At 59.0% G+C, this 20565-nt stretch overlaps 2 protein-coding genes across 4 annotated transcripts; both read left to right on the plus strand.

Annotated features, from left to right (window-relative positions):
• The first annotated feature begins 7 nt into the window (after window positions 1-7).
• LOC308057326 (uncharacterized protein) lies at window positions 8-6050 on the plus strand. The gene is made up of 9 exons (XM_080411457.1): window positions 8-2119; window positions 2610-2689; window positions 2865-2990; window positions 3135-3214; window positions 3331-3451; window positions 3784-3876; window positions 4285-4389; window positions 4827-4995; window positions 5563-6050. The coding sequence occupies exons 1-9, from the start codon at window positions 2002-2004 to the stop codon at window positions 6039-6041; spliced, it is 1371 nt and encodes a 456-aa protein (XP_080267583.1). The 5' UTR covers window positions 8-2001; the 3' UTR covers window positions 6042-6050.
• Window positions 6051-6052: 2 nt separating this feature from the next.
• On the plus strand, window positions 6053-9248 carry LOC308057327 (uncharacterized protein). Of its 3 annotated transcripts, none has more exons than XM_080411459.1 (7): window positions 6053-6221; window positions 6418-6572; window positions 6909-7053; window positions 7169-7306; window positions 7512-7688; window positions 7785-7940; window positions 8117-9248. In XM_080411459.1, the coding sequence occupies exons 1-7, from the start codon at window positions 6180-6182 to the stop codon at window positions 8600-8602; spliced, it is 1299 nt and encodes a 432-aa protein (XP_080267585.1). In that variant the 5' UTR covers window positions 6053-6179; the 3' UTR covers window positions 8603-9248. The 3 variants fall into 3 exon arrangements, 2 of the variants coding, with proteins under 2 accessions (XP_080267585.1, XP_080267584.1); XR_013925217.1 differs by having other exon boundaries at window positions 6054-6572; window positions 8117-8974; window positions 9062-9248; XM_080411458.1 differs by having other exon boundaries at window positions 6054-6572.
• The last annotated feature ends 11317 nt before the right edge of the window (window positions 9249-20565 follow it).

A 20565-nucleotide genomic window follows, 5' to 3' on the forward strand; every position in this document is an offset into this window, starting at 1 on the left:
TGGAGGACAGTGCGCGCCAGGAGCCTGGAGAGGCTGACGGAGGCACAGGCAGAGTTGAGAATGGCTGCCTTGCACCTGCCTCTGGCTGCGCTGTAGATGTGCAGTGAGTGGTATAACCCTGCTTTGTTTGGAGGGAAGGAGGGTCCCAAGGTGCCACTCAGGGAGCAGACAGGGCTGGGGAGCCACCAGGAGTTGTAGAGGACAATGAGGAGTGAAGTTGAGCCTGGGAAGAAGGGAGGGGTCGGGGGAAGGTGTTTTAAGATTTAGGGTTCTTTTCTCATGACCCTACTGGGATTGGGCTGGCTATCCATTCAGGTAATTTCCCTGTGCCAAGTCTGTTTTACCTGTGATGGTAATGGGTGCACGATCTCTCCCTTGTCCTTCTCTTGTCCCGCAAGTCTTTTGTTGCCTTTCCTCTCCCCTGTCCAGCTGAGGGGGAGAGTGATAGAGATGTGCTGGCAGGCACCTGGCGTTACACTGGGGTGAAGCCAGCACCGACTCAAAGGCTGCAGACCCAGGCAGAGAGGCTGGGTAACAAGAGGAGGCTGCTGTCCTGAGGGAGAGGTCCCCACACCCCGGGACAGGCCACCCACACCCCAGGCACAGGCACTCGGCACCCACAAAGCAGAGCAGGCAGCCCGAGGAAAGGCTGCCAGGCCAGGGGAACAGCAGTGCCAATGGGTATCTTTATCGACAATGTAGACGAGGGGATCGAGTGCACCCTCAGCAAGTTTGCGGACGACACCAAGCTGGGCCAGGGGATGTTGATCTGCCTAAGGGTAGGAAGGCTCTTCAGAGGGACCTGGACAGGAGATCAGTGGGCCAAGGCCAATTGTATGACGTTCAACACAGAGAATGCCGAGTCCTGCCCTTGGGTCACAACAACCTCCTCCCACAATGTTACATACAGGCTTGGGAAAGCTGCCTGGACAAAAAGGACCTGGGGGTGCTGGGGGACAGCTGGCTGACCGTGAGCCAGCAGTGAGCCCAGGTGGTCAAGAAGGCCAGCAGCATCCCAGTGTGTGTCGAAAAAGTGTGGCCAGCAGGACCAGGGCAGTGATTGTCTTCCTGTACTCGGCACTGCCAAGGCCGCACCTCAAGCGCTGTGTTCCGTTTTGAGCCACTCACTACAGGGAAGGCACTGAGGTGCTGGAGCGTGCCCGAAGACGGGCAGTGAAGCTGGTGAATGGTCTCGAGCACAAGTCTGATGGGGAGTGGCTGAGGGAGCTGGCGGTGTTTAGCCTGCAGAAGAGGAGGCTGAGGGGGGACCTTCAGACTCTCTACAGCTACCTAAAAGGAGGCTGCAGGCCGGTGGGGGTTGGTTTGGTCTCTTCTCCCAGGTAACAAGCAATAGGACAAGAGGAAATGGCCTCAAGGTATGCCAGGGGAGGTTTAGATTGGATGTTAGGAAAAATGTCCTCACTGACTGGTTGGTCAAGCATTGGAACAGGCTGCACAGGGAGGTGGTGGAAACACCATCCCTGGAGGTGTTTAAAAACCCACCTAGATGTAGTGCTTAGGGCCATGCTTGAGTGATGGACTTGGCAGACCATCAAGTTAATGGTTAGACTTGGTGATCTCAAAGGTCTTTTCCTGGCGGGCATGCCGGGGCGTCTGAGCAAGGGGCTCTGGGATACACCGGAGGTCAAAGAGGGGCCTGGAGGCACCCCGAGAGCACCCAGGTGCCCACGGCTGAACCAGCCCCATGCCCCTCCCAGAGGGCTCCGGGCCCCTCCCTCCCGGGCCAGTGGGTCACAGTGAGGTCTTTGTGACCTCACCTGGTGACACCACACTGCAGTGCCTGTACTCACCACGGCCGTGGCCCCAGCCCACAGTTTCCATCAGGACAGCGACGGGACAGGGCAGGAGCACGGAGCGGGCGAGGAGCCCCCAAGCACAGCCCACGTCTCTCCCTGCTGCACCCAGCAGCCCCACGGCGCCCAGGCGTCTCGCCAAAGCTTCCCTTTTCCCCACACCTACCCCTTTCCTCTGTCCTGCAGGATGATGAGGAGATCCCCCAGATTCCCCAGTGTAGCCTGGGAGAAGGATGGGGCTCCCCAGGAGAGCAGGTCTCCACCAGAGCCCCACGAGGTGTGCATGGTCCAGCCACTGGTGACTGGTGAGTGAGGGGCCCTCTCGGTCTGGGCAGGGCTGAGGCCAGCGAGCGCCCCATGCTCAATGCCACGATAATCTTTCCGTGGCACACTGGCAGCAGGGGTCCCATGGCTCGGGGACACGATGCTGCCTGGGTGACAGGGCTGCTCAGCGCTGGAAGTGGCCCCAGCACAGCCTGTCCCAAGGAGGGAGAGAGCAGAGGGGGGGACCCAGCTCCTGGCCTGGGGCACAGGCAGCCAGAGGCAGCGGTGCTGTGGGATGGGGACCTCTCCTGCCCGTCTGCAAGCCAGTTCCTCAGCCCTGGGCACCGGGGCTTTCCCCACCGCACCGTGCCCCAGCATCACAGCCCATTTGCCAGGCACCCTCCAGCCCTGACACACACGGGATGACTGGGCCAGGGGAGTGGGCACGGGCTGGACGCAGGGCACATCTTCCTCTGCTCTCCTGCCACCCGGAGCCTCTCTACAGCCCTCCCTGCTCTCCCCCTTTATTAGATGCCAGCTGGTTGCCTGTGTACACACAGGAGAAGCAAAATGTGGACTTCATCCAAGCCTTTGCCAACAGCCCAGAAAAGGTAACCACGGCCCTTCCGAATGTGGCTGTGCCAGCCTCGGCAGACAGGGGCTCTGCTGCCGGGCTGGGCAGAGCTGCTTCTGCCAGCTCTCCTGCACCCCCAGTGCTGTGGTGCTGCTGTCCCTGTGTCCCCCCTCTCACACTCCCCGTTTCTCACTCCGTCCCCCCACTGCCAGGAGGAGGGCCAGAAGATGAAGTTTCTTGAGAGCATCTGCAGCCTGTGCAGAACCGCCAGGCACCATGGCTTGTCACAGGGCCTGGATATCTTCTGCCACGGATACGAGCTGGCAGAGAAGGTCAAGGTGAGGGGACACCCGGTGGCTCTAGGGAAGGGGGCAAGGACCCCCGGCACTGGCACCCTGTGAGGACAATGCTTGGCCACTGCAAGGGGCTGGTGGTGCTGGGTGCTGGCAGCTGCCAGGTCCCATCTCGGTTGTGCTCTGTAGGAGCTGGTGGAACAAGAGCCCAGGGACCAGCTGCGCACAGCAGTGCGGCAACTCGCCATGCTTGCCATCGCCGAATTGAGGTACCTACCCATCCCTGCTGGGGACCCCTTCCTCAGAGGCCTGTGTGCACCCACGCGAGGCCTCGAGGCGCTGCTCGCAGCATCGGTGTCCAACTGGCCCCTCTCTCTCTTTGCAGCTCAGTGCAGACGGTGCTGGAGGGCAAAGAGAAAAGCAGTCTACATGCCTGCTGCTTGAGTGTCTTGGGGCTTCCTCCAGCAGAGGAAATGGAGGGACTGGACACTTCCCTCTACGTCAGGGTACGTGCTGGGTACTTCAGGGACCTGCAGGAGCGCCCGGTCCCTCTGGGCTGCTCCCTGATAACCCTGTGCTGCCATACAACCAGAGATCTGAGGCAGGGCAGGCTCTCGCTTTTGCTTTCCCACCCTCGTCCCTTTGTGCCCTTCCCGTGGGCCTGGCCCCATCCAATGCCGCAGGTTGCTCTGTCCGCAGCACACTGTCTGCCCCTGGGTCTCTCCCGGAAACTGCGAGGCCGTGTGGGACTCCTGCGGCGGCTCTGGGAGTTCAGATCAGTCTCCTGGGGGCGGAGGAACAGTAGAATCACTGCCACAACTCTTTGTCCTCTCTGCAGACCCTGAATGCCATGGACACCATGCTGGAGACAATGGTGCTCAGCTCTCCTGCCTCCAGAGTCAGCAAGGAGAACTTGCAGAGTATCTTTCAGGTCTGGCATGGGCCAAGAGTGGGCTTCACAGGGGCCATTCCTCACCCTGGAGGGAAGGGGGTGCCCACTCCTGAGTGGGTGGTCCCCACACCAGCGCCATGCAGAGAGACAGCATGGCAGGGAGGGTGCGCACCTGCCTTGGGTAACTGGGGGCTACCCACCAGGCTCTTCTGCAGCACAGCGGCTGCAGTGGGTGGCATCTGCCTTCCTGCCTGGCCACAAGGCAGGCTCGGGGCATTTGTCCAAAGCCTGTGAAGGACCCTAGGGGCAGGAACGCCACTACAGGCTTTGCCCCAGATCAGAGGAAGCATTGATGGACTGTGCAAGTCCAGCCCTGGAGCTGAGCAGCGCCGCTTCTGCTGGAGCGCCTCTGCCCCCAAGGCACACCAGCAGCTTTTCTCTTCCAAGGTGCTGTTGGCTTTCACCAGCTCTGAGAGACCAGCTGTGCTTGAGAGGACTGTGGGCAGGATTAGGATGCTGAGCCATTTGCTGGCCAGCTATTCCTCACTGGAGGTATGGAAGGACCAGGTACTCTCCAGCCAGGCCACCTCCCATTCCCTGCACGCCGGCACAGCTGGCAGCTTTGAGGCACCTGCAAGGCAAGCCTGGGCACAGGTCTGGGTGCTCTGCCAGCCTCTGTGCTGAAGTGGGGGTCTTGGTGCCTCTGTTTCCCATGGGCTTCTCTCCCCAGCCCCCTCTTTGCCAGGAGCCAGCTTTGCCCCCAGTCCTGTGTTGGACGGGACTGCCCAAGGGACATGGTGGGAGCCCAGGCCTGGCAGCTCTCCCTGTGCGGGGCTGCCACCCAGCTAGCTGCTTTGGGAGCTGCGGCCAGCATGGTCCTGCAAAGCTCTGGCACACCTGGGTCCAGCCCTGGCCACGCTCTTGGGGCCGGGGCTCTGGCCCCAGGCGCCTGCCCTCAGCCCTTCTGCTCTTCTGCCTCCCTCACCCAGGCTGCTCAAAATGAGGACAGACGTGCCTCCTGCAGAGAGATCCTCATCCCAGTCCTCGGGCAGCTGCTTGGACGTCTCCTCCTGCTCGTGTCATCTGGGGAAGAAAAGACCAGCCGTGTGGCTTTGGATGCTCTTTTCTCCCTTTTCCTATTCACCCGCCAGCAAAAAGGTAAGAGAAGCAGTGGTGGGCTGCCTCCCCCGCCCCTGCACAACGACATCAATCGAGCTGTCTGCTTGTCTTCCTGCGTGTTGTGGCGGGCCCTTCCTGTGCTTGCTGGAGGCACCACCATGTCACCAGCACCACCTCTCCCCTGCTCCTGACCCACGCTGTGTCCCACACAGCTGATCGTCCCGTGGAGCTGAGCTGCTCCTTCGCTCAGGAGGCAGCCCCACTCCTCATCCCCTCTCCCTTGAAGAGCTTGTACCACTGCCCCACAGCACTCCATCCATGCGAGCCATACCCCACGTCACTGTTATTCCAACCACAGTTTAACTGTGGGACTGCATGCAGAGCTCTAGGTCCTTGGAGTTGACCAGGCCAGGAGCATTGGCATAAATACACGGGAGGCAGGTCACCCTTTCATTTACATCTCTCTCCACCACCTCCTCCTTTCACTGTGGGTCATCACCTCCCTTCTCAGCCATTCCTAGATCAAAGCTCTTCTCAGGAGCTGGTAAGCTTGCTGGCAAAGCAGCTGGGTCTCACGCACTCTCCTGTGTTTGCCCTGCTCTTTAGGCACGACACTGTCAGAGGAGAATGCACAGCTGCCAGCGGCTTGGGAAGCTGAGACCACCTCCTTGTGCTGTTCACCCACCACCAGAGACCTTGCCATGGTAAGGAGATGCCCCCTTGCCTTGCCTGTGGCATCAGCAGGGCTCTCGTGTGAGAAGGCATCCAAAATCAGCGGGGCTGGCGTGGCCTCCCTGTCCCTGCTCTCAGCAGGGTTTCTTCTGTCCCCAAGCAGGGACAACGCGAGGGCTGCACTCCAGTGCCCAAGCAGCATTTTCCGCCTGGCCAACAGCAGGCCCTGGTTCTCTGTAGGGCCAGCACACTGTGCCCCAGAGCCCAAGCCTCCTCCCTCACCCTGGGGGCCCTCTCTTCTCATCCTCCCCCATGCAGTGACTGCAGCCTCTGCTACCAGCACTGCTGTGCATCTCTCACCAGGGCTGCTCGCACTGTCCAGCTTAGCAGCACCATCAGGGCACTCAACGTGACATTCTTCACTCCCTTCCTTCCTGCCATAGGCCTTTGCAAAATACCTTCAACCATCTGAGAGGACAGACATCGTCCTCACAGTCATTGATACCCTGAGAGAATTAAATGCCAAGAAAAAGCCGCTGGGCAGCAGTGTGATGGACGTGGTCATGGCAGACCCTCACGTCTGGCTGACAGATGTAAGTGGCCTGTGGCTGGATGACCCTGTCCTTCAGCCCTGGCAGGCCTTGTTCCTCCCTCCATCCCTGCCTCCGGCCCAAAGCCAGGTGTCTCAGGCACCTGAAGCCACCTTAAAGCAGGAGAGGGACGGCAAGGGCAGCTGGGGCAATGGCTGCCCTCCAGTGGCAGCACCACCCTCACTTGTGTCCCCTCCAGGTGCCAAAGATCATGAGCTGCATCTATGAAAACTGGGAATACGTGACCATGGAGTCAGGCCAGCGTAGCATGGAGTCACTGCTGCTCCTGATGGCTAACCAGTGCCCTGGGGACGTTGTCACCACGCTGCTGAAGATCGCTCCACGAGGAGACAGGTACCGGCCCTGACAGCCAGGAGGGCTTGCTCCTAGTGGTGACAGGGACCCGGAGACTCTCTGGCTGCCAGACCCAAGGAGTACCGCAGGACACCCCCGAGGAGCGGGGCTTTCCCCCGTCCCAGCACCCATTCCAGCCCTGGTGGGCTGGCCGCGTTCCCAGCACCAAAGCCAGCCCAGAGCCTCGCCACCACCCTCTGTCCCACCCCATGGGGAGCACAGCACCTCAGCCCTCTCCTGCCTGCCCAGGGAGGAGGGTCTGCGTTACGCGGGGCTGGCCCAGGCCACAGTGCTGGGGATGGAGTCGCCCTGCTGACAGAGCGCTCTGGCTTGCAGCACTGCCCTGGCACTGTGGGAGGTGATGCTCTCCACGGCCCAGACCTTGGAGAAGGTTCTGAAGGAGCTGTTCATCAAACTCCAGGACCGGCAAAACAGGCTCTTCTACACATACCAGGAGGACACCTGTTTCGTTCGCTTGGCTGTGAGTTACCAGAAGAAGCCCCAGTGCTCTTGTCCTCAGCTGCTGATGGGAACAGCTGCGCGGTGTGGGGAGTCATGCTGGATCTTCTGGTCACTCACCGCTGGCTTTCTTTCAGCTGCTGACCTGCACTGATTTGGAGGATGAGGAATTCTCTCCAATGTACAAAGTCTTGAGGTTTCTGAGGAATCCAAGCCCAGCAATGCTCTCATTGGTGCTCAGGAGCCTCATGACGCTGTCAGAGAGAGCTGAGATGGTGAGCAGGGCATCATCAAAGGGAGCCATATTGGCAGCCAGGGGCTGGGGCAGCAGATAAGCTGGTGGATTGGCCTTGGCTGGGAGTCAGGAGGTTGGGTGACTGCTCCAAAGGCCCTCCTGGCCATGGTGAGGCCTGGTGGCTGCCTGGGGAGCTTTCCGGGCATAGTCCTTTTCAGGAAACAGAAACTCTGTCTTTCATGCAGGCAAGAAAAATGGAGGTCTTCATGCCAGACATGATGAAGGTCCTGGAGGACGGCAACACAAATATCAAGATGAAGTCCCTGGTGGTCTCGCGAAACGTCATAGGTCACCTGAAGAAGACAAAGGCCAGCCCCATCGCTGTCCAGCTGATGGAGAAGCTCCTGCCCCTCTTTGCTGCGGTAAGGCTGATGGGGGAGCCCAAGCCTCGTGGCCAGGCGCTGGTCGGGGACAGCTACCTACAAGGACGCAGGTCCTACTCTGCTTCTCTCTACCAGGGCTTCAGCGAGCTGAGAGAGCTCTCCATCAGCCTCTTCAGAGACCTAATGAAGACTGTGGTGAGGAAGAACGAGAGGCAGATGAAGACAAAAGTGGAAATGGGCTTGCTCCCTCTCATCTTTCACACGAGCGACCAAATCCACAGCGTGGCCAAGGTACAGATTCCAAAGCTAAGCAGTGATGTAGGGATGAAAACCTGAGATGTTTGGGCCAGGGTACCTCCCAGCTTCCTAAGGGCAGGATGACCCCAGGAAGAAAGGAAAAGGCAGGGAGATGCCAGGTCTCCTTCCCCAGGCCGTGGTGCCATCTCCCAGTTTCTGCTGTTCTGCAGGCCGCCAGGGAAGCCCTCCTCGCTGCAGCAGAGCTCCTCAAGTGGAAAAAGCTCAAACACCTGCTGCAGAGCCATCAGACATGGAGGATTGCAGAGTGCTTGGTGAGGACAACCCCTGGACGAGGGCTGCCCCACGGGTCTGCCCTGTGCGCTCTGCAGCTGTGCCTCACCTGCCCTGCTGCAGCCCGCAGCCCACAGCCTGGAGCTGCATCCTTGTTCCCTGTCCTCGAGAAGAGAGCCCCAAGGGCTCTTCTCCACACCCCTCTCCCCGCACCCAGCGGGAGGGAGGGCTCTGGGCAGCGGCGGGGGCTGGCAGGCGGGAGTGCTCCGGCCAGCTGGGGAGGCTGTGTGACACCCCATACCCTTGTGCTCTCTCCAGCTACAGCGGGACAGGCGCAGGACCGAACAGTACTTGAATCAGAGCCTGCCATACCTGGAGGATGCTCAGGCCACCTTGCGAACAACGGCCGTCAGGTTCATCGGTGAGCCACAGCCCCCAGGGTCCCGCTTTTGGCAGCCCAGCCCCAGTCCCGCCGCTGCACCGGCAGCAAGGAGCAGCCCTGTGGCTGCCAGAGCCTCGGCTGCCCCGTGCAGGGCCTTGGCCTCTCTCTCCCACCCTTGACCATGCAGGTGGGCTCGGTGGCTGCCTTGCTCAGTCCCACCCGCCTCAGCTACTGCTCTTCCCTGGGGTCAGCCTGGTGAGGGGGAGGAGGGCGTGCAGCCCAGCCAGCTGAGCTGGGGGCTGTGCTGCTGGGAGCACGCTGGGGAGTGGGGGGTCTGATGAAGCTCTGTCCCTAGGGCTTGCTGGGCAGCTCCTGAGGGACCAAAGGGAGGAGAAGCTGGCTGAGATCTGCAGCAGTAAGTAGGGAGCGTGGGCTGGAGGGGATGCCCGGTGGTTTTCACAGACACGGCAGTTCATCTCTGCTCCGTTTCTTTCCATCACAGCCCTTCAGGCCTTGGAGGAAGACAATGAACCCTCCATCTGCTCCCTGGCAGCTCAGACCACCTCCATCCTGAGCACTCCAAGGGTGCGGCAAACGTCACGATGCACCCTGCGATCACTGTGCTGCTGGTGCTGCTAAGCCAGGCAGAGGTGCAGCTCTTCTCCAGAGAATGGCTGCGATTCAATAAAGCTGGAAGAAGAAGCCTGAACCCAGGGTGTCTTTCCCATGTGGAACTGACAGGCAGCGAGGAGAGGGCATGGGATGGGTGGTCCCAGCTCTGACCTCCCTGTAGTTCTCCGGGCACCCCAGCGACACCACAGTATCTGCTTTTACTGCACTGCCACGTCCCTGCACCATGATGCACTCAGGAAGGTTTCCATGCAGAGTACAGAGGCGCTAAGGGGGCCAGAGGGACCCTGCAGGGCTCCCTGAGGGACTGTGGGACAAACAGAGTGCCTGGGTCACCATGACTGCCTCGGGAGGGCTCCCAAGGTCTGGCTAGTCGAGCAACAGAAGGCTCTGGGGCATTACAGACACCTATGGAGGAGTGCCGCGGGGACTCGAGTGGAATGGTCAAGTCTAGGGACCAGGCCCCCAGTCCAGCGGGCTTTCTTTGAGTGCTTGAGGCTCTGCAGAGGGGTCTGGGGTGCAAGGAAGGGCTCAGGATCTGGGTGGACTAGCGCGAGCCTGAGACAGCTCCAGGGCAAAGACAGCTCCAGCGCACCCTGGGGCAGAGGGTGCCCAGGGCCAGGTGGCCTCCACAGCCATCAGGGACCTGGCAACAGGCATTGTGATGCGTGGGGGGAGGGAGCGTGGCATGGGCTTGTTGTGCTCATCATCTCCCTGCCCCTTTGCAGTGCCTTGATGTTGCAGCTAGCCCAGGCACCGCCCCCCACCAGCACAGGGACCCTTGCACAGCACTCCAACTAACATCACTGGCACAAGCTGCCCAGAGAGGCTCTGGAAACATTGCAGCACCACCTGCACATGATTTTGTGCAACCTGCTCTAGCACAGCCTGCTTTTGCAGGGCGTTGGACTAGATAATCTCCAGACGTTCCATCCAACAACGACCACTGTGTGATTCTGGGACTCGTGGCACTTTGGCTGAGGAAGAAGAGGTCAGGATCCTCAGGCCACCCGACACCTGACTGCCTTCCCAGTGCCTGTCCAAGAAACCTGCCAGTCCTCACTAACAGAAGTTGGACCTGCACACGTGGGCTTGCACATGTGCATGAGCACTGCAGGGCAACAGCCTTCTCTCTCTTCCCCATCCTCCACTGCAGGGCGAGCGCAGATGTTCTGTGGAGGGAGCACCAGTCCCCACGGGCCCTGCTGCCCTCCCTGTCATGCACTGGCCGTTCTACCCCGGGCTCCCTCTACTGTGTCCCACACCACTGGCCTGGTGTGATGGCAGAGCCAGTGGCACTACCCGGCTCTGCACCTTCCTGGTCCATCAGGGCAACCTGGGTGCCAGTGGGGAAGCTGGGAATCGCCCTTGGCCAGGGCCTCTCCCTGGAGCTGCCAGAGGAGGAATTCCTTGTGGATGGCAGGGATGCCAAAGCATGAGGAGTTCCCCATTGGATGGCAGGGACAGTGCGTAGAGCCCCATCGATGTGCAGCCACCCCCAGCAGCCCCTCAGCCATGGCCATGGTCACACAGAACCTCACCGAGGAGCTCATCCATATCGTCCAGGGCACCCTCATAGTGACCAGGCAGTACCAAAAGTTTCTGCAAGTAATGATGGCCAAGTGGCAAGAGGCGGTCTGTAGTGGGACACACACCACACACACCACCACCCCACAGTTGTCTCCCTCCCCCCCGCCAGGAAAGAGGAGCAGCAGGAAAGAGGATCAGCTCTATCCAGGGCTGCTGGAGCCCAGAGGGTGGCCCCAGGTCCTTCGAGTGGAGCTGCTGGGGGCAGATGCGCACATGGAGAAGATGGCAGATGGGGACAAAGACCAAGGGCAGGACACGGTGCCAAGCAGAAGCAGCCCTATGCAGATGGGCAGAAGGAGCCCAATGGGGATGAGGAAGAGGAGCCCCATGACACCAGACAGAATCAGCTCCATGGGCCTGGGCAGCACCATCCACGTGGGGCCAGGCAGGAGCACCCCAGCAGAGCCCAGGCCCCAGCACCATGTCCCCATGGGCAGGGCACATGGGCAGGCGGCCTCAGGACCGTGCTGGGCAGGACTGTGCCTGCAGGACGGCTGCTCCCAGCTGTGGGGCTGCCCAAAGGCTTGGTGGAGATGCCACTGCCAGCACCACTGTGTCTGTTTCTGCAAGCCCCCGTGGTGGCAGCGCTGCTCCCACAAGAGCAGTGGGTTCCCCTGCCAGTGAGCAGCTGGTGAGGTGCAGGGCTGGGACCCCCCTGGGCTGCCCCCTCATCTGAAATGTTAAATCTTTCCTCTATCCATGGATCTATCTGTGGAGCTCATCCATCCATCCCTCAGCTGGGGCTGCATCACCCTCAGTGCCTGAACCCAGTGGGGATGGTCTGGCATTGGGCACTGCTGGCACCCACAGAATGGGGGGTGGGGGTGTCTGGTACCACAGTGGGTGTGCTGGCATGTGGGGACCCAGCTGGTCTAGAGAAAAGGGCCAGCATGAACCTCATCAGGTCCAACAAGTGCCAACTCCGGCCCCTGGGGATGAACAAGCCCAGGCCCCGGCACAGGCGGGGGCCACCTTGCTGGAAAGCAGCTTGGCAGAGAAGGTCCTGGCGGGCCCCTCAATGAGCTGCCTGCTGGGCAGGGGATCTGTGCCCCTTGCAAAGGGGGGATCCAGTATGTATTGAGACCCCACGGTGAATCCATACACCACAAATAGAAAGGCATATTATCCCCAGGTTGGCATATTCAAATGGATAATAAACGGGGTATGGGCTTGGTGCCTTAAACATTTTAGTCCAAACTAGATAATAGAGTTGAAACATGGGAATAAATCCCCCACCCCATCAGAACACTCCACTCAGGAATTGTTCGTGAGCGATTTGTTGTGAATCGTGGAATAGAACCATGGCATACCCCAGACTTGAGAACCCTTATTCCAGGCATGTGTCCTTGTTTGGGTATCCAGGCACCAGGCTTTAAACTGCATAACACGTTTGCAAACACGTCTGCAGATCCCACCTCTTATGCAAAAACTACCAATCAAGGAAACACATTGCAATATGCAGTTTTGCTTACCCACAAAACAAAATGAAATTTTGCGTGAGAAGGAAAAAAACCAAGCTACGACCCATCAACACGCTCCACCGTTCAATATCCAGCCCCTCAGGGTCCTTTCTGAGCATGTTCGGATGGGAAGATGTACTTTGTACTACCTACTTCCTCAAAATTATTTACATATGCATAAGGCACTTGCATATGTCACTTCGATCCTGGGGGCCTTTCTTGGGCTCTTTAGAGATCGTTGGTGGTCAACAACTTGGTGAACTTCAGCTGAACTTTCCTGGGGCACCTGCACTCTACTTGTTGTTACAGAACTTCATTTATTCTCCGTGCTGTATGGTCTTGAAGGCAACACACCATTACCCCACTTCGCTCGTCTATTGCTATAGCCCAGGTGCCTCAGAAAGCTTGCCGCCCCTTACTGAGCTTATTCAATAGGTCGAGTTAATCATTGCTTTAGTTGCAGCCTCTCCTAGTGATTCTTTATAACTTAATCCCATCAGCGAGGAGAAGCGTCCAGCTGTGCCACTGAAGGCAGCAGCCTCGAGTCACCAGGCTGCTCCCTACAGGAAGCAATCCCGACTGCCTGGATCTCGCCGCTGAGAGGCTGTATTTAAAAAATGAAGTGTTTTCCAGCAAGGGAAACAAGGCTTGAGCACTCATACTCCGGCTGGTGACTCTCCCAGGCAGCTGCATATTCCCAGTCCCTCAGCAGGGCAGGTGTAGCCAGAGCCCTGTCGGAGTCAGCAGCAAAACACGCTAGCCCTATTCCTGCAGGAACTACAAACGCCGGGGCGGCTCCGGGGCCTCTTTCCCTCCTTAGCTCTCGGCTCACCCCCAGGGCTGCCCCGGTCGGGCCTGACTCCAGCTGCCCCAGGGCCTGCACTCCAGGGGGTTGGAGCCTCCCCACAGAACCCCCGGGCAGCCAGCAGGCAGCAGACACCCCTGTGCCAGCCCAAGAGCATCCCTCATCCCACGGCCGGCCACAGGTCCCCTCCGCCGGGCCACAGGCCCAGCACAGGCTGTGCCTGCCCAGCCCAACATGGCTGCCAGGAGGCTGAGGGTGGGCAATGGCAGCTCCCAGCATGCCCTGGGAACAAAATGGCTGCCAGCAGCCCTGCGCCTACAGCTCCCAGCATGCCCCGGGAACACCATGGCCATGGGGCAGCCCTGGGCCTACAGCTCCCAGCATGCCCTGGGAACAACCTGGCCATGGGGCAGCCCCGGGCCTACAGCTCCCAGCATGCCCTGGGAACAACATGGCCATGGGGCAGCTCCGGGCCTACAGCTCCCAGCATGCCCTGGGAACAACCCAGCCATGGGGCAGCCCTGGGCCTACAGCTCCCAGCATGCCCTGGGAACAACATGGCCATGGGGTAGCCCTGGGCCTACAGCTCCCAGCATGCCCTGGGAACAACCTGGCCATGGGGCAGCCCAAAGCCTACAGCTCCCAGCATGCCCTGGGAACAACATGGCTGCCAGCAGCCTTGGGCCTACAGCTCCCAGCATGCCCTGGGAACAACATGGCTGCCAGCAGCCCCGGGCCTACAGCTCCCAGCATGCCCTGGGAACAACATGGCCATGGGGCAGCTCCGGGCCTACAGCTCCCAGCATGCCCTGGGAACAACCCAGCCATGGGGCAGCCCTGGGCCTACAGCTCCCAGCATGCCCTGGGAACAACATGGCCATGGGGTAGCCCTGGGCCTACAGCTCCCAGCATGCCCTGGGAACAACCTGGCCATGGGGCAGCCCAAAGCCTACAGCTCCCAGCATGCCCTGGGAACAACATGGCTGCCAGCAGCCTTGGGCCTACAGCTCCCAGCATGCCCTGGGAACAACATGGCTGCCAGCAGCCCTGGGCCTACAGCTCCCAGCATGCCCCGGGAACAACCTGGCCATGGGGCAGCCCCGGGCCTACAGCTCCCAGCATGCCCAGGGAACAACCTGGCCATGGGGCAGCCCCGGGCCTACAGCTCCCAGCATGCCCTGGGAACAACATGGCCATGGGGTAGCCCTGGGCCTACAGCTCCCAGCATGCCCCGGGAACAACATGGCCATGGGGCAGCTCCGGGCCTACAGCTCCCAGCATGCCCTGGGAACAACCCAGCCATGGGGCAGCCCTGGGCCTACAGCTCCCAGCATGCCCTGGGAACAACCTGGCCATGGGGCAGCCCTGGGCCTACAGCTCCCAGCATGCCCTGGGAACAACATGGCCATGGGGTAACCCTGGGCCTACAGCTCCCAGCATGCCCTGGGAACAACATGGCCATGGGGTAGCCCTGGGCCTACAGCTCCCAGCATGCCCTGGGAACAACCTGGCCATGGGGCAGCCCCGGGCCTACAGATCCCAGCATGCCCTGGGAACAACATGGCCATGGGACAGCCCCGGGCCTACAGCTCCCAGCATGCCCTGGGAACAACATGGCCATGGGGCAGCCCTGCGCCTACAGCTCCCAGCATGCCCTGGGAACAACCTGGCTATGGGGCAGCCCCGAGCCTACAGCTCCCAGCATGCCCTGGGAACAACCTGGCCATGGGGCAGCCCCGGGCCTACAGCTCCCAGCATGCCCTGGGAACAACCTGGCCATGGGGCAGCCCAAAGCCTACAGCTCCCAGCATGCCCTGGGAACAACATGGCTGCCAGCAGCCTTGGGCCTACAGCTCCCAGCATGCCCTGGGAACAACATGGCTGCCAGCAGCCCTGGGCCTACAGCTCCCAGCATGCCCCGGGAACAACCTGGCCATGGGGCAGCCCCGGGCCTACAGCTCCCAGCATGCCCAGGGAACAACCTGGCCATGGGGCAGCCCCGGGCCTACAGCTCCCAGCATGCCCTGGGAACAACCTGGCCATGGGGCAGCCCCGGGCCTACAGCTCCCAGCATGCCCCGGGAACACCATGGCCATGGGGCAGCCCCGGGCCTACAGCTCCCAGCATGCCCTGGGAACAACCTGGCCATGGGGCAGCCCCGGGCCTACAGATCCCAGCATGCCCTGGGAACAACATGGCCATGGGGTAGCCCTGGGCCTACAGCTCCCAGCATGCCCTGGGAACAACCTGGCCATGGGGCAGCCCCGGGCCTACAGCTCCCAGCATGCCCTGGGAACAACATGGCTGCCAGCAGCCCTGGGCCTACAGCTCCCAGCATGCCCTGGGAACAACATGGCCATGGGGCAGCCCTGCGCCTACAGCTCCCAGCATGCCCTGGGAACAACCTGGCTATGGGGCAGCCCCGAGCCTACAGCTCCCAGCATGCCCTGGGAACAACCCAGCCATGGGGCAGCCCCGGGCCTACAGCTCCCAGCATGCCCTGGGAACAACCTGGCTATGGGGCAGCCCTGAGCCTACAGCTCCCAGCATGCCCTGGGAACAACCCAGCCATGGGGCAGCCCCGGGCCTACAGCTCCCAGCATGCCCTGGGAACAACCTGGCCATGGGGCAGCCCAAAGCCTACAGCTCCCAGCATGCCCTGGGAACAACATGGCTGCCAGCAGCCTTGGGCCTACAGCTCCCAGCATGCCCTGGGAACAACATGGCTGCCAGCAGCCCTGGGCCTACAGCTCCCAGCATGCCCCGGGAACAACCTGGCCATGGGGCAGCCCCGGGCCTACAGCTCCCAGCATGCCCAGGGAACAACCTGGCCATGGGGCAGCCCCGGGCCTACAGCTCCCAGCATGCCCTGGGAACAACCTGGCTATGGGGCAGCCCCGAGCCTACAGCTCCCAGCATGCCCTGGGAACAACCCAGCCATGGGGCAGCCCCGGGCCTACAGCTCCCAGCATGCCCTGGGAACAACCTGGCCATGGGGCAGCCCAAAGCCTACAGCTCCCAGCATGCCCTGGGAACAACATGGCTGCCAGCAGCCTTGGGCCTACAGCTCCCAGCATGCCCCGGGAACAACCTGGCCATGGGGCAGCCCCGGGCCTACAGCTCCCAGCATGCCCTGGGAACAACATGGCCATGGGGTAGCCCTGGGCCTACAGCTCCCAGCATGCCCTGGGAACAACCTGGCCATGGGGCAGCCCCGGGCCTACAGCTCCCAGCATGCCCTGGGAACAACATGGCCATGGGGTAGCCCTGGGCCTACAGCTCCCAGCATGCCCTGGGAACAACCTGGCCATGGGGCAGCCCAAAGCCTACAGCTCCCAGCATGCCCTGGGAACAACATGGCTGCCAGCAGCCTTGGGCCTACAGCTCCCAGCATGCCCTGGGAACAACATGGCTGCCAGCAGCCCTGGGCCTACAGCTCCCAGCATGCCCCGGGAACAACCCAGCCATGGGGCAGCCCCGGGCCTACAGCTCCCAGCATGCCCAGGGAACAACCTGGCCATGGGGCAGCCCCGGGCCTACAGCTCCCAGCATGCCCTGGGAACAACCTGGCCATGGGGCAGCCCCGGGCCTACAGCTCCCAGCATGCCCTGGGAACAACCTGGCCATGGGGCAGCCCAAAGCCTACAGCTCCCAGCATGCCCTGGGAACAACATGGCTGCCAGCAGCCTTGGGCCTACAGCTCCCAGCATGCCCTGGGAACAACATGGCTGCCAGCAGCCCTGCGCCTACAGCTCCCAGCATGCCCTGGGAACAACATGGCTGCCAGCAGCCCTGGGCCTACAGCTCCCAGCATGCCCTGGGAACACCATGGCGATGGGGCAGCCCCGGGCCTACAGCTCCCAGCATGCCCTGGGAACAACATGGCTGCCAGCAGCCCTGGGCCTACAGCTCCCAGCATGCCCTGGGAACACCATGGCGATGGGGCAGCCCCGGGCCTACAGCTCCCAGCATGCCCTGGGAACAACCTGGCCATGGGGCAGCCCCGGGCCTACAGCTCCCAGCATGCCCTGGGAACAACCTGGCCATGGGGCAGCCCCGGGCCTACAGCTCCCAGCATGCCCTGGGAACAACCTGGCCATGGGGCAGCCCCAGGCCTACAGCTCCCAGCATGCCCCGGGGCATGCCTTCTCCCAGCAGGCCATGGGACATCCGTGCCCTGCAGTGGGGCCCTGGGGGACACCAGCCCCCAGCCCCGGCCCTGCAGGCCCTATGGCCACTGCCCGGGGCTGCCCAAGCACAGATCCTGGCCCTGGAGCCCCCGTGGGGCAGGGACGAGGGGGAGAGAGGCACGAGCGACAGGGAGACGTGGGTCAAGGCGGAGGGGTGGCCGGAGAGGGACAGGAGGGGGCCAGAGGGGCAGGGGGAGCGGGAGGGGCTGGGCAGGGATGGAGAAAGGACAGGCACTGGGGAGGAGCAGGCAGAGGGTTGGAGCGGGACAGAGACAGAGGGGCAGGGGGGTGCCGCAGGGAATACAGGATCAGCAGCAGGAGAGAGGGACAGGGAGAGGAGTGGAGGGGTGGGAAGGGCAGCAGAGGCACAGGCCAGCACAGACAGGGTGAGGGACCAGGATGAGCAGGCTGTGGCTTTGGCAGTGGGTGGCAAAGCTGCTTCTGTGGTGTGCCTGCTCTCGTGAAAGGAGCTCCTGCACCAGCCTGAGGGCAAAAGAAGAGGAGCAAGGAGCGAGGTGTCGCAGTCCTTAGTTTGCAGGTTTAATGTATCGTCCCTGTTCAGAAAACATAGCGTGTATGTGTGTCGGTGGTGCCGGCAGATTTTTATTCTTTATAGCAATTTCTTTAAATACCGGACTTCATGCAGAAGGTTCACATGGTGCTGTGCTTCTAGTAAACAGAATTGCTTTTATGCATGCTGCAGTCTGGAGGTGGCAAGTGCCAGGTTAGAGATGAAGATGGAAATGAAAGCAAGTGACGCACATGCAGTGGTGATCCTGCCACAAGCATGCTGTGTATTGACCTGGGAGAACGCTGCAGGGACTCTCAGAAGTCAAGGTTTTCAGTGCTGTTTCTGTATTTAATACCCAAGGGATGGTTTCCCTCTGCGTGTGTTTCTGTGCAGGCATGTGCATGGAACATAGGTGTGTCCCTGTGCCATAAGTGGGACTGATGGCAGCTTTTCATTTCATTCCAACTCAAAAGTAAAGAAAGACCGTACCTGCAAAAGAATTCAAACAGCCGTCTTTGTTTCCCAAAGCGAGCATAGAAGTGTGAGGGAGCGGTTTACAGGTTCAGAACTTCAGCCAGCTCTGGATGGTAAACCCTCAGGAGAGGAAAGAGAAGCCCCACTTTTTTAACTACAGCTCTGCTTCCCTTAATGTGTCTTCTTGTTAGATTGTGTCAGCAATCAGATTAAAAGCACATGATTCAATTGTGCTTGTTTATGAAGATATTTGAGGGTTATTTACTGTCTTAATTCCTCTTACGAAGTGAGGCACACTGTTGCCCTGTGGGCAGTACAATGTTGTGGCTGGTAATTTTCCTTTTCTTCCCTAGTGTACGGATGCATTTATGAAGGCAACTGTTGGGTCTTATTGGTGCCGCACAAGAAACCAACGTGTGAAACCCAGACATTCACTGTTAGAAACAGGAAGAAGCTATGGGCCCTTGCTTCAGATTCTGCAAAAGATGTACCAAGGCTGAGGAAAGTGGCAAAAAGGGAAGAAATGCCGTAGCATAACTTTGGGATGGCAGATGAGGTTTCCATCAGTGTTCCTCAAATGTAGCAGCCTCATTTTGTTTGCGGATGTGGTGTTGAACTCAAACTGCGAGACTAGTTTCCTTTATTGCAGGTGATACTATAGCGCACGTACCTTTCATGTCCCAAGTGAAGTTGCCAAGGCTCTAGTTAAACTTCTGCAGAACCCTCTCAAATTTTCCTTAGTGCGTGATTTCCTTCAGCAGTCAAGTCCAGGTCTGTGGCATACAATAACCCCTACCCCATTTGGGATCTGGATGTGGCTGATTTTTAATTTAGACTTATCTGCTGTTAGAGATTTTCTTTTTTTGGTCCGAATAGGGAAATGCTGATTGTGTGCATTCTTTTGCTTTTTCATAGTGTTGTTCCATGTTTAGTCATTTGTTCCTTACAAAAATAATGTATGGGTGTCTATGAAGCTGGAGGTGTTTACGTTCTTGTGGCTGAATGTAGCAGTGGAGCTATCTTGCTGTATTTAAATCAAGAGCAGCATAATGTAACTTCACTTAAAATCTGGTCTTGGTAGGCAGATCCTACCCTGATAAGCATTTAAAAAAAAAATACATTCAAATCTGTGACGAGGTATAGGTGGAGCACCTGAACTGGTGCAAGGCCGCAATTCTCTCGCTGGTATCCACACATTGCGGAACTGTTGCCATCATGACCTTGAAATAGTGAGCCATTAATGTTAACTACTAGCAGCTTGTGAACCTAACAGTCAAGGTAGAAAATAATTTCCCACTGCCACCTTTTTTTAATTTTCTTTTATGTTTTAAAGTTTCTGATTTGATACTTTCTGATGTATTTGAAACCTGTGTCATATCCCGTGTAGTTTGTGACACGTGTGTGGCAGGTGGGACTTTTCTGCTTGGAGAGGTGGTGAGATGGAGAGTGGAGAATGGTTTTATGGCACAAGTGTAAAAATATAAAAAGGGATTAAGAGGCTTGTGTACCTTGCTGCCAGTTCAGTGGCATGAGAATTCCTGTAATGACAAATTCCTTCTGGCTCTGAAGGAATGAACATGCCAACCTGCTGAGTTTCCACCCAGAGCAACACTAGCAACGGATGTCGTTCCCAAATGGTGAGGTGGTTGTAAGCTTCATCAGTAGTAGAAGCTGTGGAGAAAGTCACAAATCATCTGCCGTTCTGCAAGTCAAGTGCTTGGCTCTTTTGTCACTAGTGTTGATTTAAGGGTACATTGCTTATAAATCGCACTTGACCTTTGTAATTCTTCCTACTGCTAAGTTCTCGGTGCCATAAGAGAACCATTGTGCTGTGAAGGCCCTGTAAACATACGGCAATGTTTGTGTTTATCCATTTTGCCTTCTCTTAGATGATGTTATTTTGTAATTTGAAACCTTAGTGGCAGGATTTGGGGCTTTATCCTGATCAGCCATCTAAGGGCCAGCTCTCGCTGCAGCTGCAGCGTAAGTATTCAGGTAGTTTGAGCACCAAATGAAACTTCCACTTGGCTGTCATTTTGGCTTTTCCCTTCCTCTTACTTTTTATATTTTAATAAAGAGTTTAAAGTATTTGGCTTCCTTACAGAAAAAAAAAAAAAGCTATCCTTGTCCTGTTATGATAGACCCCTAATCTGGAGGCCAGAAAGCTGAGACCACCAGGAAGATGTTGAGAGGAAGGGGAAGAATGTTAGAGCCATGAGTTGGGTGTTCTTCAGCTGGCCAGATCTGAGGAGGTGGAAAAGGTGCCTCCCAGGTAGCTACAGGGAAGCACAGGAGAGTAGCTGGGAGCCAGAAGTGTGGTGTGGGCATACGGAAGTGCTACGCTGT

The sequence above is a fragment of the Falco punctatus genome (assembly GCF_963210335.1).
Source record: "Falco punctatus genome assembly, contig: scaffold_71, whole genome shotgun sequence".
Lineage (NCBI taxonomy): Eukaryota > Metazoa > Chordata > Aves > Falconiformes > Falconidae > Falco > Falco punctatus.